Source organism: Solea solea, chromosome 14 (genome assembly GCF_958295425.1).
Source record: "Solea solea chromosome 14, fSolSol10.1, whole genome shotgun sequence".
Lineage (NCBI taxonomy): Eukaryota > Metazoa > Chordata > Actinopteri > Pleuronectiformes > Soleidae > Solea > Solea solea.
Genome location: NC_081147.1, coordinates 7,386,822 through 7,402,400, shown reverse-complemented (window position 1 = coordinate 7,402,400; position 15,579 = coordinate 7,386,822). Strand labels below are relative to the sequence as shown.

Genomic DNA, 15,579 nt, shown 5'->3' with positions numbered 1-15,579 from the left:
GCCATGACATTACCTCCACTGTGTTTCACAGATGAGCTTGTATGTTTGGGATCATGAGCAGATCATTTCTTTCTCCATCACTTTGGTAAAAGTTCATCTTTGTCTCACCAGTCCATAAAACTTTGTCCCAGAACTTTTAGTTGTGGGAGGTGTAGCCTCTGTACATTTGTTCATGAAGTCTTCTGGGAACAGTAGATTGTGATATCTTCACTTGCTGATGTCACTAACAGTTGTTTTAGGCTCTTTCTTTACAGCTCTCACAATGTTTCTGTCATTAACTGCTGATGTTTTCCTTGGTCTACCTGTTTGACATCTGTTGCTTACTACACCAGTGGTTTCTTTCTTCTTCAGGACATTCCAAATGGTTGTACTATGGTCAATGTGCAATGGCTCTGATTGATTTCCCATCTTCTCTCAAATTCACAATTGCTTGTTTTTCACCCATAGACAGATCTCTGGTTTTCATGTTGGTTCCACTTCTAAATGCAGTCTGCAAAACCTATCCTACCCAATCTGAAACTGAGCGTAGACATTCACTGCTATTTATTGTTTGAATAAAAGACGTAATAGGACACACCTGGGCAACACAACACAACTGTCTGTCACATGTTCCAATATTTCACTTTCACTTTTATTCTGAAAATTATTCACATGAAAACACTTATTTTCATTTTTGTTCATGACATTTTATGTGCAGTACATTTGTTACCTGACACCCACTCTAGTCAACTGAATGCTATGAGTGTTAAATAAGTCCTTCACCTCTCAGTGAAAGTGAAATCTTTAAGGCCCTGCTTTGCTTCAACATGAGCCATGTCACTGCCTGGCCAAAAAAAAAAGTCGCCACCTGGATTTAACTAAGCAAATAGTTAAGGGGTTGCTGCTGTTGGTCAGGTCTCGGTTCAGCAACATTACGTGCCCAAGAATGAGGTCAGCTGACTACCTGAATATACTGAAGGACCAGATTATTCCATCAATGCATTTTCTTATTCCAAGATGACAATGCCAGGATTCATCAGGCTCAAATTGTGAAAGAGTGGTTCAGGGAGCATGAGACATCATTTTCACACATGGATTGGCCACCACAGAGTCCAGACCTTAACTCCATTGAGAATCTTTGGCATGTGCTGGAGAAGGCTTTGCACAGTGATCTGACTCTTCCATCATCAATACAAGATCTTGGTGAAAAATGAATGCAACACTGACGGAAATAAGTCTTGTGACATTGCAGTAGCTTATGGAAACAATGCCACACAGTGAATGAGTGAGTAATCAAAGCTAAAGGCGGTCCAACGATGTGACCCTTTTCTTAGGTGGTGAGTTTTTTTTGGCCAGGCATTGTACTTACACCATGATTGGCATAAAGAGGCAACAGGAAACAGGAAACAGTCACATTATTTACCCAGACTGAAAGACAAAGCATCTCTCCACCTGTGGGAACACAGGGATGTTAATGTTAGATTGAAATACCACCTTTATTAATGGTGCAGCCAGTATATTCAACCTATTTATTTGCCATTTTAACTCTTTTATTGTTTTACTATGTTGCACCACCTACTGCCAGCCATCAATAATGCAGCTCATAACCTTACACAGCCATGTTGCCAGAAGTCTCCACAGTGAGCTGCAGCTGCAGTGCCTCACATGCCCAACCATAAAAAGTCTCACTACTCCTCTCAAAAACATTTTACCTGGAGGTCAAGAAAAACAAGGGCCTGCAGTGGAGATGCATGAAAATGAAGATTTCCTGACAGCAGAGAGGAAACTGAAGACAAGACATGCTAGAGTGAATCATTTTCTCCAAACAAAGCTGCAGCACCAGAGTCCAACTCATGGATGGGCAATTGATTTTCTAATTATAGCAAAACAAATTAAACGGCTTTTTATGAACTACCTTTAATAAAACAAAACATACAGAGTAAGAAGTCAGTCATACTGTGTGCGTCATTTACACCACGGCAGGTGACACGAGCAGAGTAATAAAACACGAGTTAAGTCTTTTCACACGTTTTCAGCATTTTTCATTGCAGTAGCACAGTGTGCACAGCTTGCAGTCACCACTGAATGCAGTCAACATGTTGCACAATATCCATTCCCATCATCTGAAGGAAGTTCACTTTCTCTGAGCTGATTCGGCTGCAACTGTCGTCCCGGCCGTGGTAAGTGCAGGCAGAAGGAGCATCATTTAGAGCATGATGGTGGCTGGTACTGACCGGTAGCAGATGTTTCTGTCCTTCCAGGAGTTCTAATGACATGAAAACCCTTCTCACTAAAAAGTGAAACGTGAGGCGATTGGTCTGATCCACAGCTGTAACTGCCTGTCATACACAGTATCAGTATCAGTAAACACACAGATGTTCCCTCTTAATTTCCTGCTAATCACAGAGCCCTCAGGTGACTGACACACCTCAACCATGCTGACCATCAAGATGCATTCACTGACCTCCAGGAAATCTGAGTGACAATACAATCTTCATACATAAACTCCATGGGGGGGCTTGGCACCCTCAGGCCCACCCAAAGCACCGGGTCTGGCTACAGCCAACATAACCTCATAGTCTGCCTCTCTATTTCACAATCATTGTTGGTGGGTATTTGACAAATATAATGGTTTAAAGCTCATTATTGTTGCCTTTTCTCACCATGTGATAATTCTCTGGTGTTGCTCAGATCACATTTATATTCCACCTGTTACTGAAAAAAAGAAAGAAGAACAAAGACAGATAATGGGACAGATTCCTGTGTATGTGCAGGAACGCAGTGTAACGCTGCGTTTAAGTGCAGCTCTGTGTTTCAAAAACCATGGCAACCACACTTTACAATGTTTGGAGTTGGAATTGCGGTACACGTTTTACATGCTGAAGGTCACTGTGGTACATGAATCCCCTTTTAGGCAAAGTTAAAGTCTGAGCGAAAAATGATGTCCGAAGACGTCCTGGCTCCATGTTACGAGTAAAAGCAGAGAAATGTGAGATGGATGTAAGAAAAGCTACTGGAAAGATCTGTAATGGAGCTGCAGGTGACACGTGTGCGTCAGTGCTCTGGGTGTTTGGGACTTGAGTGGATTTAGCGAGACTATGAAGTTCTGTTTAAACATCATTTTGGCACTTAAAGGTTCACACTTCAATCAAGAACCGAGATGCACACTAATACTTCTTAGTAATATACAACAGTATCAAAGTCAAAACATTTCAGTGTAGAAAGTGTAGCTGCATGTAAACACAGTCATCATGTCTAATATTTTTGAGAGAAGAATACTCAGGTTATGCATAAGTCCACACGTCAGCACTGAAGTTTCTGAAGTACAAAGTCTACAGTTAGTTATCGTCATCATTATCACCAGACGCCAGTTCCATCCACACATGTTTTTTTGTTTCTGTTAATCTGTGTTAGATTTGGTCCGTCTACATAGAGTGTTTATCTTTTTTATGTCACTTGTCACTGTGTTGAGCTTTGACGTTCTCCATGGAAACATGTCTTCACGCTCAAATGAACGTCATTTTTTCGTCTCTGTGCAGCAGCTGATCTGAGCCTGAGGCTGACTGTGTGATGATGGACTGATGGAGCTGCGTCCATAAGAGCAGGAGATCCCGCCAAACTTAGTGGGACCACATCACACGTCCTCCGGCATCCTCCCAACCTGTCCACAAAATGAGAAAGCACTTTCAAATAAACACGCAAAAAAAAAAAAAACATACTAAAAACATGGTCAATTTATTTTTATGTTGCTGCTTAGCAAACTAAGCAGCTGCTGGTGTGTGGAGAAAAAACAACAACAATTTAACATGATTTAAAAACCCAAGTCGTTAAAGTTCAGTATCACCACACTTGTAGTACAAATGAATACTTTTGTGACTGCCCTCTATAACTAATACAATTTAGTATTACATAAGTATTACATTTGTATCAATTATAGTTAAGCACCAGCTACTCTGAGGTGGTGGGAGGGGGGCCCCCCAAATTAAATTCAGCTTAGAGCCCCATAAAGGTTTGGGCCAGCCCTGGGTAAACATGGTATATGGTCATATATCTAAACATATTGAATTTGTGATACACAGAATGTACATATACATGAGATGGATGGATAGTGAGAAAATGGGCCCCAGGGCACAGACTAGAAAAGGCCCCCCCACACACGCCACCCCTGCACTCATGTACAAATGGACAGTGGTGTTTGCTGGTATTCGAAACAGGAGAAGCTCATTTCAGGCCCAGTTATTTATAAATAAATTACAGAAAACTGCAAGAAGGAAATGTGATAATTCTGTAAAACTGAAATGCTATGATAGTGTTTTTATTTACAGTGTATATGTACAAATGAAAATGGTCTATAACACACAATGACCAGCTTTTTGTCTACAGGCTTTCCTCACAAAATCCAGGACTGAGGCAGAAAAGGCTCTCGTGTATGTTTCTGCAACGCTGTCAATCAAAAACTGGTTCCGCCTTTCAGACAGTTCCTCCAATCATCATACAGAGGTCCAGTGTCTGGGCCCGCCCACTGCTCCACTGACTCCTAGAGAAGCTGAGCTTCTGTGGAAGTGATGATTTTGCTGCATTTGTCTAATCAGCGTAAAAAACCTATTCTGTGTCGTCTCATAGAGAACAGTTGAAGCTGAGCATCAGGTAGTTTAAATGTGGAGGCTGCTACAGGAATACGAGAATCACATAAGGCGATCCGTCATCCGTGATAAAACAGCTGATTCTAGTGATACCTTTAGTATTGAAATGTAAATAGGACATTTTAGAGGCAGCTGAGCTTCACTTGCTGTCAGAGCAATCACCACTGGTACAAAGACAAATGAAGGAAAAGATATTTTGGTCGTCATGAAAGAAATCTGGTAGATTCTCACAGTTCACTTGTCTACATGTGATTTTTGTCAGGCAACACTTGTAATAATAATATGATGTTATTAGACATATCACACAACTTGACCTTCATTATTTGATGGAAGGCCCTGTCATAACCCAAGGGGCCCTATAAAGACATTACATAATGACCAGTGTTTTTTGGCTGAGGGCCCCTTTCAGATGATGGGGATGAATAACATAAACCGTGGTACATGATTGAGGGGCCCAATTAAGATATATCGTATAACATAAGCAGTGTTATTGGGCCCCTGGGCCTGGTAGACCCGTTCAGTCATCCATCTTTGCCTATACGAGTGACATTACTGTACGTAGTATGTTACCATTCAAACTATTTCAATCTTCTGCACTGTACATTTTTTTAATAGTAAATTATAGTTTAATGCTCAATTTTATTCTAATTTTTTTTTTTCTCTTTTATTGTTCTGTTCTCTGTTAGGCTTTTGTTCTAATTGTAAATTTGAATGTTTCTGAATGAAAATGTTATTTTGTGTGTGAAATGTGCTGTACAAAGAAAGCTGTATGGTGATATAGTATCATCACATATGTTCTCTGCATCCATTCATACGCTGCACACACAGCTGTGTCTTGCCCATGGACACTTAAGCATTGCTAACACTGGAGTTGAACCACCACCCTTTTCATTAGTGGTCGACCTGCCCTACAGTATCTCCTGAGCCACAGCTGCCCTGCTGAGCTCATTATTTTAGTCAACATTCACTCAGTCACTCACTGGAAGAAGAGGACTTCCCTGTCAGAGATTATGGGAACACATACAGTATCAGTGTTTATTTAACTTGCTTGATCTTTGAGTCAATATAGTCCTTTGACCACGAGTACATCAAATGCAGATGAAATTCGTCTCCGGCTCAGTAAAAATTCACATGGTTCCTTGAGTCAGATTCCACCTCTGATGTCTCTCCTGCTGTTCGTGTGACTGGAGACATCAGAGCAAAATCACAATGAAGCAAAAAATGTGTTTTTCCTCCAAACTGCGAGCACAGACTCAGTGGCTCTGAGAATATAAAAAAGCGTTTCATTCTTGCCAGAAAATGCACGCACGCACACACACACACACACACACACACACACACAGCCCCTCTCTCTGTCTTTCCACCAGCTGCTGCTGTCTGACAGCCTGATGATGACTGTGTTTTTTCCCCTCCTTGTTTCAAAGTATGTTGGAGCAGATGGCCTGGAAAGGCAGAGTGGGGGAATGTTGGAGAGACTGCTGGGGAATGTGCCAAGTGCGAGTGTGTGTGTGTGTGTGTGTGTGTGTGAGTGTGTGTGTGTGTGTGTGTGTGTGTGTGTGTGTGTGTGTGTGTTCTCAAAGTCCCAGACACCAGATGTTTAGAGTGGAGGGGAAGTGGAGCTGGCGCCATGAAGGGCAGAGGGCAGGGAGAAGGCACGCGAACTGAAACCACACACACGCGCGCGCACACACACACATACATACACACACACACACACACACACACATACACACACACACACACAGAAACAGCCAGCGAGCAAAGGAAAAGCCCTCAGTAAAGTTTACATCTAAAAGAGCAACACACGAGTGCATGAGTGTGAAGCTGGATGACACTGACCATGTTTGTGAGAAAATGAAATAAGATAAAAAAAAATGATTGTGTAAGATTCATTCATTATAATTACACAGGGCATTTCTCTGAATATTAACCCTGAAGACAGAAAGAAAACAAAGAGAGAGAGAGGCGTCAAAGTGTCATAATATTCATTCAAGTGTGATTGTATGAGGTATTGACACATTTTCGACCCTCACTATGTTTACATGTACAGTTTAATCGAGCTAAGGTCAACAACTTGACGAGTCCAAGTAAACATGCAGAGGGGAAAATCAATTTATTGGCCGTGTACGCAGTGTGTGAACTATACTATATGGGGGCTGACGGGACGGACACTTAGTCAAAACACATCCATTATTACAGGCTTGTAATAATGGATACTCGCCTTATGTCAGCACATATAGCCACAAATCGCATCCAACCTCCACACACGCATCAAATCTGAATCAAATCTATCAAAAAAAACAATATTTTGCCAATATTTTAGAAATCATGTTTGCACCCCTGTAGTTCGCACCATGCGCTTTATCTCTCTATGAGGTAGTGTGTATTGAATGGGTTTCTTGTTGACCTTTACGTCACAGAAAAACAAAGATGGATGGTGAGATGGATGGTGCTGTGGTTCTGTATGCTTCGTACCTGCTGTACATGTGACTCATACAATCGAGCAGGGCTCTTGTGGTTGAAAGAAAGCCGCCGCCATATGATTTCTCATTATTATTTCAACAGTACTGCAGTTTATACGTCGGCTCCTTCTTTTGGTGAATGCACAGAACGCTGGCTCCAGTCCGACTAAGAGTATACATGCGGGAGTAATCGGACTATGAATTGCATTATCCAGGTATGTTATTCCAATTAAGACTAGCTCGGCTTTAGTCGGGCTAACTTGTTTACATGACATTAAGACATCCGAATTATTGTCTTAGTCTGAATAAAATGAGACTTTTAACATCTATGTCAACACACTGAATGTCATTAGCATAAACACCCTTTTCTGGGTGCTGGAAACGACTCACTCCCCACACTAAAGTCCACTACCCATCAGTGAGTTCAAATGTCTTAACTTGAGACTTCAGTATTTAAATTCATTTATTCAGATTTTCCCAAGTGATACAAACTTAATAAACGAGACTGGAGTAGACCAGGAGCTCCAGTGTCCCCATGGGCTTAAAAGGCAGTTTTTTCCTGTGGACTTTGGTGCAAGAGAGTGAGTGGGTCAGGGTTATTTACTTCAATTTCCACGTTTTTAAAGACATTGTCTTAAGTGGCTGAAATCACTTTTTCCTTCTGTCCCTGCGAGCACAGATATTATCAATGAGAGCAAATGTGCAGCTTCCACGCAGGTGACAGCGTGCTCTTCTAACTCTGTGTGACATCGGCCGTTAACCTACGTATTCAATGTTTAGTGTTTAGATTCACGTCAGTGGCCAGGTGTTTGTGCAGCTGTGTATAAATCATTCAAGTGGAATTTGGTCCGAGGCAGTGACTTACAAACGCAGGAAATGCATAAGAACCATGGTGAAGTCTTCGTATTGATGCACTGCCCTATGTTTTATCACTTGTTTGTTTCCTTATCTGTGTTGTTGTTGTTGTTGTTGTTGTTGTTGTTGTGAGCCTCTTTGTTGTCATACTGGTCCTCATTCTCTTCTTGGTTATTATTGTATGAATGTGCTCTCTTTTCCAGTCAGCGAAACTCAAAATGTCTGTGTTAAATTATTGCCTATAAACTACTGGACTGTGTTTAATGTGACACATGTGTAGAGGGTGAGCAGCCTCTGTTGACAGAAGCTTCACAATGAACAAAAGACCAATGGATGAAAGTGATCAGTGTTCGTCCTTAAAACTCACTGTCAACATGTCTGAACTCTGAACATTATACCAACACTACTCAGCACTACTATTTACTACATTACTACAACACTACTCAGTACTAGTATTTACTACATTACTACAACACTACTCAGCACTACTATTTACTACATTACTACAACAGTACTCAGCACTAGTATTTACTACATTACTACAACAGTACTCAGTACTAGTATTTACTACATTACTACAACAGTACTCAGTACTAGTATTTACTACATTACTACAACAGTACTCAGTACTAGTATTTACTACATTACTACAACAGTACTCAGCACTACTATTTACTACATTACTACAACAGTACTCAGCACTACTATTTACTACATTACTACAACAGTACTCAGTACTAGTATTTACTACATTACTACAACAGTACTCAGTGGTGTTCCCTACATTACTGGAAGAGTACTCAGTAGTATTTCCTACAATATTACAGGAGTACTCAGTAGTATTTCCTACATTACTACAAGAGTACTCAGTAGTATTTCCTACAATATTACAAGAATACTCAGTAGTATTTCCTACATTACTACAAGAGTACTCAGTAGTATTTCCTACAATATTACAAGAATACTCAGTAGTATTTCCTACAATATTACATGAGTACTCAGTAGTATTTCCTACATTTCTACAAGAGTACTCAGTAGTATTTCCTACATTACTACAAGAGTACTCAGTAGTATTTCCTACATTTCTACAAGAGTACTCAGTAGTATTTCCTACATTACTACAAGAGTACTCAGTAGTATTTCCTACATTGCTACAAGAGTACTCAGTATTATTTCCTACATTATTACAAGAGTACTCAGTAGTATTTCCTACATTACTACAAGAGTACTCAGTAGTATTTCCTACATTATTACAAGAGTACTCAGTAGTCATTGCTACAATATTACACGAGTACTCAGTAGTATTTCCTACAATATTACAAGAGTACTCAGTAGTCATTGCTACACTATTACAAGTGTACTCAGTAGTATTTCCGATATATTATGCCTGTAATCAGTAATCATTAATACATTATTACACAAGGGCTCAGTACTATCACTTCATTATTATATATTATTGTATTATTACAGGAGTACTCCTCACTAATACCTACATTATGAAATAAAAGTATATTCCGATATTTGTCCTCCTTTTTTTGCACAGTTCTCAGTAATCATTACTACATTAAAACACAAGTTTTATACATGTTTCTATCTCACCTTCCTCTTCTTGCTCCTGCCCTCGGCCTGCAGAGTCCTGGTACACTGTTCCACGCACTGAGAGAAGCTCACACTGCCGTGCTCTGAACTGTAGTCCAGCTCAGCCAACTGAGCCAGAGATAGGATGTAGTTACAGGCGATCCGTAATATAGCCAGCTTGGAAAGCTTCTGCCCATAGGAGTAACACGGTACCTGGATGGAAAACAATGAACGGACATGAGGAAGATTCTCTATTTGACTCATTTAAACAGTGTCAAATAATTCAAATAGAAGCATGAAGGAGGATAATGGACGAATACTGTCCACCACTACAGGCTCAAATGACCTCAAAATTAAGCACATGTTAAAATTAAAAATTCATAGCAATGACTGTCCATTTCAATATTAAGAGAAATTCCATTCCATAATCTAGTTGTAGCAGTTTAAAGGCCTATTAGTAATATAGAAGCCCAGTGAGTCAAAACACAAGATTCCCATTAATCACTGAAGATTTCTTTTCTACATACCAAAGACAGTCATTACTGTCAATTTTGAATGAATGATTTAAATGATCATGGAGAAACAACCATCTTCTTCTTATCAATGCCTTATGTAACTCTATACTTGTTCCTATTTTACTACAGAGCAGAGACAGCACTTAACAGTAATTAACTGCACTACTTATATATCTGTATTTTTACAATGTGGTGAATTTCAGATGTAATATTTCTGGTTAAAATGTATGTTTTATGCTTTTAAAATGTACGCGTGTGATCAGGTAAATTGATGAATCATCGTTCCTCATCACATTAATTCAAACAGCCCTGCTAATGCATTTCTGTCCTGACAACAACGGTCTAGTTTGTGTAGTAGGTGATGATTTAGACTGCAGTATGATGCAGGTGAAGCAGATATACAGAATATCTTCTGCACAGTTATTCACAGTCTTGTTACAAACATACACATACACAAACATGTGTTTGTGTGTTTTTCTTGTGGACCCGTGAGCCTGACCTGCTTCCTCAGGGCCTCGAACGCAGCGCTGATGGTGTGGACACGGGTCCTCTCCCTGGCGTTGGCCAGAAGTCTCCTAGTCTGCTGGACGGCTTTGACCTCCGGAAGACGCCCAGGTCCATCAGCGCTTGTCCCGGGCCTCTTCTGAGGAGAGTCCTGGAAGAGAAACAGGTTGTTTTCACATGACAGCAAAACACTCTCAAACATCACTCACCAAACCCTGGCTGACACTAGACTTGAAATAAATATTCAATTGCAATTACTTTGATATGAATCACGTTATGAGAGGGAATGTCATTTTAACATAATTATTCTCATTTTCATAACACATTTAAAATGACTACTGTGTGGTATTTGTGCAGATCTGTTAATTACAAAGGGTTTCCTTCAGTCTGTAGAATATGATGAGTACAGGTCAGGACAATATAAATGGTCATTTGACGTATTTTAGCTTAAAGAAATATTGCACTTGCAGTATTTATATTACAATTTTGATTTAATTTTGACAAGTAATTGTTCAGCCTTGTGGAGAGCCATCTCAGTCAAAATGAAATAAATAAATAAAAACAGAAATAAATAAATATGCCCCTGAAATAAATAAATACAATTATTCTTTTCACGGGACTTTTATTTCCTAATGACACTTTTTCTTTTTTTCTGGAGACTTTTATTTTGAAGAGCCACATTTATTTCCAATCACTACATTTATTTTCAGGCTCTTTTTTCCAGGGGTATATTCATTTATTTCCGGGGTATATTTCTTTCTTTCTTTATTTCATTTTGACTGATATAGCTCTCCATACAGCCCTAGCTGACACCTGGGCATAATCAACCTTTTACTCATGAAATAGACTCTTGTACAATAAAGTAATTCCTGTTTTCTACTTAAATCTGCTCAAAGTCAAAAAGCTCTTTCCTGTTTTGTCACAAATGTGTTGCCTCACTGGGCTAACAAATGTCTTTATTTAAGGTCATATTATTATTATTATTATTAATATTATTTTGCCCTCATTAGGTTAGGATATAAATTGTTCAGTTATATTTCTGCAGCGACTTCATGAGGAAAACCAGGGCACAAAGTTACGCTGTTCTATGTCAGACTGGTTCCCAGTTCAGGATTCTATACGTGAGAATATGCATGTTCTGTTGGTTTTCCAGTCACACTGGCAGACGCATCATGAATATGTTAAAGGTAGTCTGGGTTGCATGAGGCACTAATACATCACCACTGTGGAAAAACAGATTTTGGCCACTAAAAGACTCACCTCATAAAAATCTATGCCTGCTTGAGTTTTTGATAACTCAAGAACATCTTCACCGTTACATCTTGACTTTACAGAATTTTGTAGTTGGAAACTGAAGTTTGTTTTGCTTTGTAAACCACTCACTCCTCAAACCAAAGTCCAACCTTACAAAGGAGCTGTTGATGCACGGCTGCTTCCATCAGCAAGTTGAAATGAGTTATTTTGTAACTGTGGTGTGTGAATTCCTTCACTCAGATGTACGTTTTTAGAAGAGATGACACAAACTTACTAAAATAAGAAAGCAGTAGACCAGCAGCTCCTGTGTTCATGTAAACTTAAAACACAGACTTTCTCTCTGACTTTGGTGCAGTAATGAAATTGAAACGCTAAATACAGTGATGGACATTCGACTAATACACAGTAAACTATTTAACTGGTGATTCTTATTCATACCACTCCAAATATTCACCTGAGGTGACTGCGCCTGGAGCTCCAAGTGGTCTAGACACTGGGAGGTGTGGGAAGTTCTGGGGACAGACAGCGATGCAGCCTGTCCTGACAGAGAAGGCTCCATGGAGAAGGCCTGGTGACTGGGTGACAGGCTGTGGCTGCTGCTGCTGGATGTTGACAGAGGGAAAGTGGATCGAATGCCCAGTTTGAGTCTGTTGGACAGAGGCTGGGAGATGGCTGTGGGCCAGTGGGAGATCTCTGGGCTGGAGAATGGAGGAGCAGCTAGCTGGGACAGTTTGGAAGTGATGGCTGGCACGTTAATACCAATTCTCATGTCTATGGCGCCACTCTCAGCTGGAGCCATGCTGCCTTCTGATAGACCGGACAGGATCCCTGTGGCACTGGCCGTTGACTCCTGTGACATCATCAGCTGTCTCTGCAAGGGACCCAACCTGCCGAAACCACGCGCCTCAGTGTCATCTGCTTGATCGTCATCTGACATGTCCGCTCGATAGTTTTTCATCCTGTCCGACTCAGAGCTGCTGAAAAGCTTTTTCGGCTCCCGGGACTTCCTCTTGAACTTCTTGTTCGTGCCTGGCACAGAGATCAGCACTGGCTCTTTGTTCAGAGATCCATTCCATGTATCACTCAGCTGGTGGGGGTTCTTCATTTTCCAACAATTAGTTTGACTAACCAGCCCGAGTTAAATGTAATCCAACAACACAATCTAATTTCAGCTGAAGTGAAACCAAGCTCTGACACAATGTTTCAAAATGTCACATAAGCGTGAGCGTCATCCTTCTACAGGTTCACCTGCTGTAGGTTTCACCAGCAACAATACAGTCAAGCCAAATTCAAGTGGGTCTGTTTTGGTCCCAGACTGTGCCAAACGTTTAATAGATGCACAATCTTAATCACTTATGTCCTATCTTCACTGTGTGAAGACTCTTCCTTCCTTCCAGCCAGATACTTCAGCTGCCAACTGTGAAACACAAGCTGCTCAGCTGCACTGACAGAGGCCGCACACCAGCAGGTTTACTGTGGCTCCACTCTGTCTGCATAGCAGCATCCTGAATAATCCACATTAGTACACAAAGCTGTGTAACATCTGCTATTCCACACAAGTCGTCCCACTGAAAGCTTTTTCCTCAGCTGTTAAAAGTGTCTTTCTGTGTGTGAGCAGCTCTGGCCTGTGCCTCAGACTCAGGGTTACAGTGGAGCTGTCTGAGCGTGGCTCCAGTCAGTCTGCATAGCAGCACTGTGAATAACCCACACTGCTACACACACACACACACATAGAGAACAGACTGGCTGCAGTGCAACTACAGCTGCTGCTGGACTAAATAATGGAAACACTACATGAACAGGATGGCAGCACTTCAGGATCAAACAGACACTTTACACTCAGCTGCAGGGACACAGTATCAATAATAACAACTTCTTCTTCATCATCATCATCATCATCATCACACTGACACACTTCAGCTGAGTTAAACGACACTAAAACTCAGTGAAAAGTCAATCATTCCCAGCAGCAAGAGACGAGTCCGGCTTCTGTGATGAGGTTCAGTGACTCCAGCTTCGACACCGGTGCATCCCTCAGTGAAGAAAGAGGCGACAGGTATGGTGCTCTGTGTGTTTGCTCCACAAGCGCCACTGAGTCACTTGTTCAGATAAAGTAATGGTCCAACTGCGTTAGTCCCGCAGCAGAAGCGCTGACACCGGTGGATCCAGGTCTGTGTCTCTGTCTCTGAGTGAGTGAGTGAGTGAGGAGAGAGCAGCAGCAGCGGCAGCAGCAGCAGCAGCAGCTCAGTGGTCACAGAGCAGAGCAGAGCTGAGCTGAGGGGCTCCTTCTGCTCTGACTCTGCTGCTGGCGTCTGTCTGACTGGCTGCAGCGCACACACACGTGCACGAGCGCGCGCGCGTCTTTCTGTAGTTGTGAGGACAAGTATCTCACCCTGAAGTTAAAGGTCCAGAATGCAGGACTTGAGCTCCACTAGTCGTCGCTGTTTGCGTTTTACACACAACTAGTGACTTGTAAAGCAGTTGTTTTCAGTGTCACTGAATCATTAGAATCAGTTCATTTAAACTATTTGTCCAGTTATTCCTCCATGACCGGAGCTCACACTCTCTGAATACAGCAGCAGGGTTCAGTGATCAGTGAGCAGTGCTGTCACTAAATACACCACACTCCTCTGTTAAATGTTGAGATTTTACACATTTCTCCACATCCCTGGTAGATGTTGGAGATGAACCCACATTTTTCGAGTTGTTAAGTGTTTTTATCTGATCTACAGTTCAGCACAGTTCGGCTGGACTCTTGTGTGGGACGTCTTGGTCATGCCTCTTCCTGTGATGGCACTCAGGTCTCATCCAGAGCAGGTACTAAAGGACCAGGTACTATTGCTAATGGAAAAGCAAAATAACCGCACTGAGGCGAGGTGAGGCGTGCCGTGCTAGTGGAAAAGTGTTTCATTCTTAACCGTAGACATGAAAACGTTGTTATTCACTGGTATTGTTAACAATGGCTAAACTTTTGTTACGTTTGTGAACGTAACAAAAGAATCTAAATGGAAAGTTAGATTCTTTCTTCATCATTATCACCAGTAGTGAAACTACTTATAACATTAAGTATGTCAATAAAAGAATAAATATACAAATAACAATCAATAATAAAAAACAATAGAATTAAAAACTTTAAATAAAATATGTGCATATATTAAAGGAGACATATTATACCCTATTTCCCCAAGTTAAAATAGTTCCCTGGTGTCCTAATGAACATGTCTGTGACATGCTTTGGTCAAAATACCATAAGGATGAAGCACCATAGCAGTTCAATAACCCTGCTAAACCCGCCCCTTTCAGAACGCCGGGTTTTGTGCATGGTCCCTTTATATGCAAATGAGACACAGGCAAACACACACCCACTTCTCCCAGGGGGTTTCTGATTTGTCCTTTTCACAACACTCACTCGCTCAGCTCCTGTTCCCTCCGCTCCATTCCTCTCCCCCTCCCTCCACTAGTTCTCTGACAATATCAACATGGCAGCGTGCGCGGAAAACAGCGAGAGTGCCGTCACAGGAAGAGACGTCCGACACAAGGATCAAGCCAAACACTGCCGAACTGTAAATCAGTTAAAAACACTTAGAGACAGCACCGCTGATCGCCAGCTGCATAAACTGCCGCTGTATGTGACTGTATCAGACTGAGTCTGTGCTCCGGTCATGGAGGACGTACTGAACAAATATTTTTAATTAGGACGTGTCAGAATGGTCAGTTATGAGCTCTATTTGACCTTTTCTTAAAAATGTGTGTGTTTGTACGTCGGTGAAATACGGTCGCTGACTTAAT

At 41.3% G+C, this 15,579-nt stretch overlaps 1 protein-coding gene across 1 annotated transcript; it reads right to left on the bottom strand.

Annotated features, from left to right (window-relative positions):
* Positions 1–613: 613 nt before the first annotated feature.
* atoh8 (atonal bHLH transcription factor 8) lies at positions 614–14,106 on the bottom strand. Its single transcript, XM_058650399.1, has 4 exons — positions 12,245–14,106; positions 10,532–10,687; positions 9,539–9,730; positions 614–3,640 (listed from the first exon to the last, which is right to left on the bottom strand). The coding sequence occupies exons 1-4, from the start codon at positions 12,893–12,895 to the stop codon at positions 3,614–3,616; spliced, it is 1,026 nt and encodes a 341-aa protein (XP_058506382.1). The 5' UTR covers positions 12,896–14,106; the 3' UTR covers positions 614–3,613.
* Between the last annotated feature and the right edge of the window lie 1,473 nt (positions 14,107–15,579).